The sequence below is a fragment of the Anoplophora glabripennis genome, unplaced genomic scaffold, assembly GCF_000390285.2.
Source record: "Anoplophora glabripennis isolate ALB-LARVAE unplaced genomic scaffold, Agla_2.0 scaffold640, whole genome shotgun sequence".
NCBI classification, from domain to species: domain Eukaryota; kingdom Metazoa; phylum Arthropoda; class Insecta; order Coleoptera; family Cerambycidae; genus Anoplophora; species Anoplophora glabripennis.
In genome coordinates this window covers 263,931-274,688 of record NW_019416735.1, presented here as the reverse complement: position 1 = coordinate 274,688, position 10,758 = coordinate 263,931, and the positions used below count along the sequence as shown (strand labels likewise).

The 10,758-nt window shown below is 36.0% G+C and overlaps 4 protein-coding genes across 5 annotated transcripts in view; all 4 read left to right on the top strand.

The window, feature by feature from the left end:
• Window positions 1-1,172, top strand: part of LOC108911036 (putative serine protease F56F10.1) — a 5,262-nt gene extending 4,090 nt beyond the window's left edge. For both annotated transcript variants that reach the window (XM_023455346.1, XM_023455347.1), the window contains one exon: window positions 662-1,172. In XM_023455346.1, coding sequence (XP_023311114.1) covers window positions 662-1,080 — 419 coding nt within the window. In that variant the 3' untranslated portion in view covers window positions 1,081-1,172. The remainder of the gene's footprint in view (window positions 1-661) is intronic.
• A 2,187-nt stretch (window positions 1,173-3,359) lies between these two features.
• On the top strand, window positions 3,360-4,294 carry LOC108911035 (putative serine protease F56F10.1). Its single transcript, XM_023455349.1, has 3 exons — window positions 3,360-3,557; window positions 3,670-3,857; window positions 4,042-4,294. Exons 1-3 carry the CDS (start codon window positions 3,360-3,362, stop codon window positions 4,292-4,294), a joined length of 639 nt encoding a protein of 212 aa, XP_023311117.1.
• A 146-nt stretch (window positions 4,295-4,440) lies between these two features.
• Window positions 4,441-5,665, top strand: LOC108911049 (putative serine protease F56F10.1). The gene is made up of 3 exons (XM_018715874.1): window positions 4,441-4,943; window positions 5,016-5,318; window positions 5,405-5,665. The coding sequence occupies exons 1-3, from the start codon at window positions 4,478-4,480 to the stop codon at window positions 5,608-5,610; spliced, it is 975 nt and encodes a 324-aa protein (XP_018571390.1). The 5' UTR covers window positions 4,441-4,477; the 3' UTR covers window positions 5,611-5,665.
• Window positions 5,666-5,785: 120 nt separating this feature from the next.
• Window positions 5,786-9,510, top strand: LOC108911048 (putative serine protease K12H4.7). The gene is made up of 6 exons (XM_018715873.1): window positions 5,786-6,014; window positions 6,389-6,576; window positions 7,188-7,423; window positions 8,295-8,714; window positions 8,843-9,145; window positions 9,243-9,510. The coding sequence occupies exons 1-6, from the start codon at window positions 5,814-5,816 to the stop codon at window positions 9,440-9,442; spliced, it is 1,548 nt and encodes a 515-aa protein (XP_018571389.1). The 5' UTR covers window positions 5,786-5,813; the 3' UTR covers window positions 9,443-9,510.
• The last annotated feature ends 1,248 nt before the right edge of the window (window positions 9,511-10,758 follow it).

Below are 10,758 nucleotides of genomic sequence, written 5' to 3'. Positions count from 1 at the left end.
ATAAAAAAAAATAACATTTTTTTCCTCTTCCATTTTTCTCTCCGGGCTTTCGTTTTCGAGATACACGGTGTCAAAACTTTAATTTTTTTTTAGTTTTTCGCCAATATCTTAGGAATCGTTTGAACTACAGGACTGAGCTTTTGTACACACATTACCACTATTAATAGCTACTTTTTCGCACCCTTCTCGAATTCATTGGACGTGCCAGTGGTGGAGATTTTAAGGTATCGTAAGGGTTTTTCCCCCCCTAAATTTTACGCCACTGGAAAAATTGACTTTTGGCGCTTTAGAATTTGCTGAAAAACTAAAAAAAAATTAAAGTTTTGACACCCTGTATCTCGAAAACGAAAGCCCGGAAAGAAAAATGGAAGAGGAAAAAAATGTTTCTTTTTTCAAGAGAAATTTACAGTTTTCCGTTGCGACACTTATTTAGGAACACCCTGTATAGAAATAATACATAGTTTTCGAGTAAAACTCAAAATACTGAAAATACCACCTTTCTACTTCGTTCTTTCACCCCTTTAAAAGGTAGCACTCCGCGGTTTCATCATTTTTTAGGGTCTATTGAACATATCAAACAATAAAATTTCTGTTACGTTGTAGTTCCTATCTAAAGTACATAGTCAATAGCCTATATGTTAACAATACAATTATGTTCAAGTGCGTCAATGGTTTTATCAAACTTGCACCGAGTACGGATGGTACGAGACTACAAACCAAAAGGAACAGGTATTCGGAACGAAGGCTCCTACCCAGTTCTTCACAAAGATGTGCACAGATACATTTGGAAAAGAGTATAACACAAAATACTTAACTAGTCAAATTGAATACACAAACACGTACTACGGCGGATACGAAATTGACGTACAAAACGTCGTTTTCGTTCAGGGGTCGTACGATCCTTGGAAAGCCATGAGTCTTACGAAAGCCACTGATCATGAGTCTCCAGTTATATACATTAATGGTACCTCTCATTGTGCGGTCCTCTATCCCCCCTTTAAGAGGGATCCACCTCAACTAATTAAAGCTAGAGCGGTGGTTGAGAAACTGATAGGTGCCTGGCTAGGAGTTAAACTTTGAGACGACATCAGTCACCTTATTTTAAGTAGTTTGGTTATGAACAAAATGTAATGTACGTACTGTTGATTTAAATATATTTGAAATATGAATATCTACATTTTTTTTATTTTCGCGTTACTTCCAGTCACTTGTTGGTGCCTCAGTTGATCGAAAGTGTCAAATTGTTTATGTTCGTGACATTGACAGTTTGAATTAGAATTTTGTGCCTCAGCGAATTCAAGATTCAAGTGAATCGTGTGTAAACTTCTATCAATAACAACTAAAAAAATGTAATGCCAAGATATATAGTCCACGGGCCCACGTACAAAGAAAAAAATTATTACGAGCAAGCTGTAACTTTGCGTGCAGCTTAAGTTTGACGAGTCTCCCAAGATTTGACTACGAGGAAAATTGAACAGTGGTAAGTTTTCCCGTGATTTTCAGGAAAACATGTCCATCTGGCATAAACGTGGAATGTTATGACCAGCACTTTTTTTGTTAAGTTTAAATGAAAGATATATTTTTTTAAACCCCCCAAAAATTTGTCCGACAAAAATGTTGGTATTTTCACTCCAAATATGTCGATTTGGTGCCATTATGGTTGGTATCAACCAGCAAGCTGATTTTTCTGGGAGGGTTTGGTAATAAGATTTGAAATGAAAGTATCTTATTCAGGGCCGGATTAACGGCGGGGCAACCGGGGCGAGAGTCCCGGGACCCCCACACATTGAGGGCCTCCACAAACCTTGGATTCAAAAGTTTTATAACGTTATTTTTTTTTNATTATTTTAGTTTTTTTTCATTTATTCCTTAACAAATGCAAATATCCTCACAAAATTTTGAGGTTTGGAGTTCTTTAAGTAGAGGAATTGAAATGTGTTCACATTTTGGTTAAAGTTCATAGAGGGCGCTAGCTGCAGTAGATTGAATGTGTTAAAAATGACATAACTTTTTTAAGGTATCTCATCTCATCAAATTCTTATTTTCCAACTTTTTTTACACAAAAAAGCTACACTTTATAAAACCAGCTGTCTCGCACCGTTTTCGAGATATTTGACTTTGAAACTTCCAATGCTGTTGAATTAAATTACAATGAAGTACCTATACTATTATTAATTTAGCGGTGAAGTTTCTTAAGTTTGGACGAAAATCAAATAATAATTGACATATTCAACTTGTCTTATTGCTGTCATTTGTATGCTACTGTCCATTGAGTATTATTCGTACCTAAAATTACATCTTAATTTAAATTGTATGTACATAAATGTGAGGTGGAATGCCGAGACTTCCGTTTTTGGAGTTACATGAAATCAGTTGTTTATGGAGAAACTATAAACACATGTTAAGAACTTTGGCAGCAGGTTTTAAGTGCTGCAAAGTCATTTCCCATTAAGGATTTATACTTTACAACAAGACAATCTTATAATAAACGCTTTGATAAATGTATAATAATATTTTTAAAATTGGTTTAATTGGTTTTTCAAGAACAAAACTGTGTAAACTGTTTGTCAAAACAAGATTACGAATTTTAATTTAAAAAAACACAAGCAAAAATGTATGCATTCATTGTACAGTTACCATTTTTTTTAAATAGTTACAATAGTTTATAAAATAAAATGTACATATAAGTTTTTTGAACAAAGAAATCATTTTGATGGAGATTAATTAAATTAGTTAGACATAATTATTTATGAATTTCAATTTCTGTTGCTCCTGTTAACAAGATAATTTTCTTATTTATTCTTCTTTATTTTTTCATTAAAAAATTATTTTATAGCGGAATGAATATTAGGTACCACAAAAATAGTTAAATTTTTCCCATTTTTAAGGCAAATTTTCCAATCTTTTTGGCGGACAAACTCAAAATACCCAACATTTTTGTCGGACAAATTTTTTGGGGGGTTTAAAAAAATATATCTCTCATTTAAACTTAAAAAAAAAGGTGCTGGTCATAACATTCCATGTCTATGCCAGATTGACATGTTTTCCTGAAAATCACGGGAAAACTTACCACTGTTGAATTTTCCTCGTAGTCACATGTTTATGCCAGATTGACATGTTTTCCTGAAAATCACGGGAAAACTTACCACTGTTGAATTTTCCTCGTAGTCAAATCTTGGGAGACTCGTCAAACTTAAGCTGCACGCAAAGTTAAAGCTTGCTGGTAATCATTTTTTTTTCTTTGTACGTGGGCCCGTGGACTAATACGTTTCAATAAAGTGAGTAGTCAAAAATCAGTAAGTGTCATTTAACATTGATCAGAGTGGTTTTACTTACTAAAACTGCTGCTGTAAAGCGCAATGAAGTTCAGTGTCACAGTCTTAATACTATTTTCGGTTAACCACGCGCTGTCTGATCAATTCCTTCTCAGATGGGATCTACTGGGGTACGATATACCTCCCCCAGAAGTCACTGAATGGAGAGCAGGCGTGATCACGGGTTATTTTTCGCAAAGATTGGACCACTTCGATCCCTCTAACACGAGGATTTGGTTACAGGTACGTTGTGAATATAGAAAACACGATATCCCAGAAACACCTATGTTCTACTTTGATGTAATGTAATTTTTTTTTAACTTACCATAAAAGTATTAGTGCTGCTTCTTTTCAGAGATATTTCGTAAGCGACAAGTATTTTGATGCCGAGAAAAGGGACGTTATTTTCCTGATGATTTCTGGAGAAGGTCAGGCCTCCGAGGATTGGTTAAAAGGAGGATCGTGGATAAAGAGTGCTAAAAAATATGGAGCACTTTTGTTTGTGTTAGAACACAGATTTTACGGTGTCAGTCAACCTTTTCGGTAAGAAGTTCCAACAGCTTTCGAACCACTTTCCACTTATTTTTAATTTGAGTTGACGGTTAACAAAAGTCAATAGTAAACTGACTAAACTCCGTTCGATCCAATGTACTGAACAACACAAACTACAGATTCAATAAAAAACAAAGCTCAGTAACCACATGCAATCAAAAATCTTTTTTCCTAGGGACTTGAGAACTGAAAACTTAAGGTTCTTATCAAGTCGACAGGCTTTACAGGACGCTGCCGTTTTTATTAACGGTATAAACCAAAAATACAATCTCGACAAAGACGCAATGTGGATAGCGTTCGGGGGATCTTACGCCGGGGCATTGGTAGCTTGGTTGAGGCTAAAATATCCACATCTGGTTCAAGGAGCTGTGTCCGCCAGCGGCCCGATACATGCGCAGCTGGATTTTCACGGTATGAGCACAGTTTAAGTAAAAAAATTAGAATGTCCTGTACGATGAATTAATAATGATTAATAAGGCTGTCAGAGACATGCGTGTGCTGCTGCCTCAGAACGCTTTTCACGTTCACGTCACGTTAGTATACTGTTGCCTTTGTTATCGTGTAATTAATTCTTATCGACTCAGTTCTGACGGCCCTACTGATCAAGAACTATGACTATGGTTTTTTCCGTTTATCAAAGCACAATTCTAATTTTAGAGTACCTCCATGTGGTCGCTGATGTGTTAGCTTCGCACAGTCGAGAATGCTTCGAAGCGGCGAAGAAGGCGTTCGCTCGACTCGACAAAATGATAGACAGTCACGCGGGTGCTAGGAATGTCACAATACTTTTTAATTTATGTGACGACATTCGACGGTTCAACACCAAATTAGATGTAGCTAATTTTTTCCGAGCACTTGCTGGCGTCATCTCCAACATAGTACAGTATAACACGAATGATCCTAAAGCAACTTCCGTAGCTGACATATGTGATATCCTTACCAACAAGGCTTACGGCGACGAAATAAACAGACTGGTTAGAGTGACTAAATTGTCTTATAAATCGAAATGCGTGAATTTTAAATATAGGGATACTGTGAACTACGCGCGCAACGTATTTGTATCACCCGATTCACCAGGTCAGTCCCTTCATTTGTCCTTACCGCACTCTTTTTAATGGTAATAATTTTGGTTTGATTTGATTGTTGAAGCACGACAATGGTGGTACCAGACTTGTACGGAATTTGGTTGGTTCCATACGACGGGCCAAAAGGAAGCAGTATTCGGCACTAGAGTACCCGTCGACTTCCATATATCCCTTTGCGAAGATGTATTTGGGCCGCAATTCAACTTAAACTACATGAGTGGTCAAATTGAGAAAACGAACACACATTTTGGTGGACGCGACATCAATGTACGAAGGGTGGTTTTCGTTCAAGGGTCTTCTGATCCTTGGTACCCCTTGGGGCTTACGGCAACTACCAATCCAAAGTCCCCAGTTATTTTTATCAATGGTATGTTCCAGTTTTAACCTTTCTGAAGAACGAATAGTTTGACTCCAATATTAGGATCAATTTAACAACTTTGGTTTGAATTTTAGGCACATCTCACTGTGCAACCATGTATGGAACCTCTAAAAACGACTTACCTCAAGTAACTGCAGCTAGGGAGGAAATTGACAGGCTGATAGGAATGTGGTTAGGGCTAAAAATCAGGACTCAAGAAACTCTCCAAAATGACGCCACTAACTCCACTTTAAACGTACTGTTGTTAGTTACATGTAATTTTGTAATATACAAACTTTAATTATTGATTGGTTGATCTTAAAAGTTTATTCAAAATGCAATAAATGTAGAAAAATTGTAATAATACTCTTATTTTTACTCAACTGTGACACATTTACTGCTAATTTATTTTTATATGGGTCCCTCAGATAAATCTGAAACGATAATCTCTTAATCACCATCCATCATCTCATCTATCGCTTCGGAATCAGTTTGCCGTCTGAGATGATGAAACTCGGTGTTACAGTTTTAATATTATTTTCGGTCAGCTATGCGCTGTCTTCCGAATCCGTTTTTAGGGGGCATCTGCTTGGGTACGACATACCTCCCCCAAAAGTCGCAGTGTCGAGAGTAGAAGTGGCTACAGATTATTTTACGCAAAGACTGGACCATTTCGATCCCTCAAATACGATTGTTTGGTCGCAGGTACGTTATAATATAACAATCGTTGCAAGTATTTAGATTTTGAAGGATATTCTTCTGCTTTGTATAATTCAAAAGAGAAATATGTCTTTGTCTTCAAGATTCAACGATTCTAGCCCTGAGCCAATATAAAATAATCCAAACATTCCATTACATATACGTTATAATGGATTATTTTTATATGGTTTTCTAGCTCAGTGAATCTTTATTTAATATTTGTTTATTGTTTTATAGCCGTTTCTATAATAATCTTAAATCCATCGGATTGCTATGTTTAAAGGCGATTAAATAAATCAAACTTATCAGTAGTAGTATCGTAAACTTTGTTTATCAAAATCAGGACGACCCTAATACTATTTTTTTTTACTTTTCTTCAGCGGTATTACGTCAATACAGAATATTTTAATGCCACGGAAAGAGAGACTATCTTTCTAATGATTGCTGGCGAGGGTCAGGCTTCTGTTTCATGGATGACAGGTGGGGCTTGGATAGAACCTGCTGAAAAGTACGGAGCTCTCTTATTCGAGCTAGAGCACAGATTCTATGGCGTCAGTCATCCGTTTGAGTAAGTATTCTCTACCTTTCAGACGCTAATCTGGAGGAACTAAAAAGATTCATGAGCCTGACTGCTGCTGTAGCAAATTGAATGAAGTATAAACCAGATTTTTCTGGATGGAGATATGACTTGTGTCTAAAACTTGTGGGTGAATTTGCTTAGATTTGTAGCACCTAATAATCTTGATCTTACAATTTTACGATATAACTGATTTTCAATTAATTTTCGTTAGAAAATAATCGTAAATATCTGAAGTTGTGATGAAATAATTTTTAAACAAAATATTAAAGACATAAAATTCCTACGTATTTGTATATCTTAATCGAGGATTAATAATTTCAATCAGTAATCATTCTTTAGAGATTAAAGTCATCAATGCTATGCCAGATTAAGAAAATCAACCAAACTTTTCATATATTTATAAATGCTAGATGCTACAAACCTTGATTTCTCAACAAACATGTCTTTCAACAAAACTTAATAAACGATATGTTGCTAATCTCATCTTATTAGATAAATCAAATATAACAAAATTAGATTAAATTTGAAGTCATTTTCGAGGGTGAGTGATGCCAAACAAACTCCCACAACGGGCGCAATAAAAAAAATCTATTTTGCAGTGACTTGAGCACGGAAAACTTAAGATACCTGTCAAGCAGACAGGCCTTGGAGGACACCGCGACTTTCATTAATGGTATGAATCAGGAGTACAACCTCACGAAAGACGCAAAATGGATAGTGTTCGGGGGATCTTACGCTGGTTCGTTAGCAGCTTGGTTGAGACAAAAATATCCGCATCTGGTTCAAGGAGCCATGTCCGCCAGTGGGCCTTTGTTCGCACAACTAGATTTTCCTGGTACGTATAACATATTAATTGAATCACAGCCATGTCCAAAATTAACACCTCTAAAGCCAACACGTCTAAAATTAACACATCTAAAGCCAACGCATCGAAACTAAACACGCCTAAAATTAACACCTCTAAAGCCAACACATCTAAAGTTAGCACGTCTAAAATTAACACATCTAAAGCCAACACATCGAAACTTAACACGTCTAAAGCAACACCTCCAAAGCTAACACGTCTAAAGTTAGCACGTCTAAAATTAACACCTCTAAAGCCAACACATCGAAATTTAACACGTCTAAAATTAACGCAGCTAAATTTAACATCTAATAAGATATCTTAAATTGACATCTAAAACTAACCCTTTTAAAAATAACACATCTCTGAAACTGAGCTTCTCCTATGTACACCTTCAAAAATTAACACACCCAAAAATCTACAGTGTGTACACAAGCATCTCAAAAATCTACATTCATAAAAAAAATAACACCTCTAAAAACCGCCATCTTTAAAATTAACATCTCTAAAGCCAACACGTCTAAACTTAACATATTTAAAGCCAACACATTGAAACTTAACACGTCTAAAATTAACACCTCTAAAGCCAACACGTCTAAAATTAGCACATCTAAAATTAACACATCTAAAGCCAACACATCGAAACTTAACACGTCTAAAATTAACATATCTAAAAACCGACATCTTTAAAATTAACACCTACAAACCTCTACACCTCTAGCTATATGCACCTCTATACATCTAAAGCTCTAAACCTCTATACGTCTACACTTCTACGCACGCGCATGCATGCATTCGCACCCATTTCTCTATTGAAACGTTTTGTTTTAATTTGGCATTACCGATATGTTCCCATTTTTAGAGTACCTGCAAGTGGTTGCGGACGATCTAGCCCTGTACAGTCGAGAATGCGTCGAAACGGTTAAAACGGCATTCACTCGACTTGAAGAACTGGTAGACAATCCAGGCGACGAGAATATCACTGCTCTTTTCAATTTATGCGATGACATAGAAGTGGTTAACACCGAATCGGACATAGCCAATTTCCTAGAGAAGCTTACTGACGACGTCTTCGCCTACGTTGCGCAGTACAACAAGAACAGCGGCCGGACAACTTCCGTGGACGACTTGTGCGATATTCTGGTCAATGAGACTTACGGCGACGAAGTATACAGGCTGGCAGAGGTGAATAAATTGTTCTACGGGTCCACGTGTTTGGATTACAAGTACCAGAACACAGTGGACTACCTGAGTGATACAACTATCACAGCCAGCGGGAATAGTGAGTAGCAAACGAATGTGTTTGATTTGTGCTTTTTTAAATATATTTTATGTATTTGCTGTAAGTGCAATAATGACTTTGTTAAAGTACCTAAATATGTATTAGTCATATAATTCTTATGATTTAAGTGCGTCAGTGGATTTACCAAACCTGCTCAGAGTACGGATGGTACCAAACGTCAAGCCAGGAAGAGCAAGTGTTCGGCACTAGGTACCCCATCGAGTTCTTTACAAACCTATGCGTAGACGTTTATGGACCAGAATTCAACACGAGCTACATAAACGGACAAATTGAGCAAATAAACACACATTTCGGTGGATACGACATCGACGTACGAAACGTGGTGTTCGTTCACGGATCGTACGACCCTTGGTACCCCATGGGGCTCACCGAAACCACTAATTCAGAGTCGCCAGTTATATTTATCGATGGTATGTGTGGTTCAATTCCGAAATAAAATTTTTGCGTATACAATTCAGATGTTCCTAGTTGCTCTAGCAGTTTCTCTTTCATATTGTGTTATTCTAGGTACCGCACACTGTTCAAACATGTACGCCGCCACCGACGAGGATCTGCCGCAACTAGTTGAAGCCAGGGAGGAAGTTAACAGGCTGATAGGGGTGTGGCTGGAGGGTGAGGAGATCTCAGGAGCAAACAGTCCCTTCACTACGAATGTACTAAGTGCGCTGTTACTGATTTTAAGTAGTCTAGTCATAAGCAACCTTTAAGTCTACCAACAAAATATCTAAGTAGTTAAAATAGATATGTATTTTATTCAATAAAATGGACAACGGAAGGTTTTTTATTTTATTTTCGGGATGCAAATTTGAGAAAACTAACGTGCTATTCAATATTTCTTTTCCATATTCATTGTATACATCCACATTCAACATAGTAAATTTTGGTAGTTTATGATTATGGCTGTCAACCGAGACATGCGTGTGCCGCTGCCTCAGAACGCTTTTCACGTTCCTGTCACGTTAGTATACTGTTGCCTTTGTTATCGTGCGGATGTTGCGTAACTAATTCCCATCCGTTGGTGTTTATGGTGGTGTATCGTAGACAATTTAATTTGTTGCTTTTTAATAAATAATACGTACGCCTATGTCCCGCGGCTCAGTTCTGACAACTCTATTTATGATGCTCTAGTTATTTCGTAAAGTAATATTACGATCCATTTGAAGGAGAGAAAATTATGACGAAAAAAAAATTATATGTTTCAATATAAATCTAAATTTATTCCTCTTGCATCAAATGCTATCTATGAAAATGTATATGTACCAGGAAGAGCATTAACTCATCATTATGACTGATTTATTATAGTTAAGCCTTCGATTTGTTTATTAAAATTTATATACTTTAATTTAGCACGTAAAAACAGCAGATTATAAATAATTTGTTGATAGATATTCAAGTTTAAAAATATTAATAAAGTTAATTCGGGAAAAACACATTTTTCTCTAGTCTATAAAAAAGTATTTGTAACAGTACTTGAAATCTGGTTTCAAGTTTTAATCAATCAACTTAATTTCTGATTAAAATAATATTTTAGCGTATTAGACCAGGGTCGATAATTTTTGAAACCAAAAAAAATTATAGTAGGATGAAGCGCATTTGAAAAGAAAGAGAATATAACAGAAATGAAAGGAAAAGTAATTTACGGGCGATCTGAGGTCGGGAAGGGGAAGGGTAAAAAACGGTTTCCCTTGATTTCCGGAAAACCTACAAGTCTTATGGATTTACACTTTTTTCACATAACCTCAAAATTTATGTGAAAAATTCAAATAACCAAGTTTTTGGTTTTTTATTTTTATCTTTTACAAACAAATTTTTTTTTCACGAAATTTGGTGAAAACTTACCTATTTATGTCCCAAACACGCTGTAATTTTTTTGATTTGAAATATTTATTTTTTCACCTTATTTTTACTTAATATCGAAAAAGCATCCTAATTTTCAATCGAAAATTCTCACGTCAAAATATCTGCTTTTTTAAAAACGTCGGTGGGCTTTTTCTTCGTTGAAATCTCTACTTTCTGATGGTGT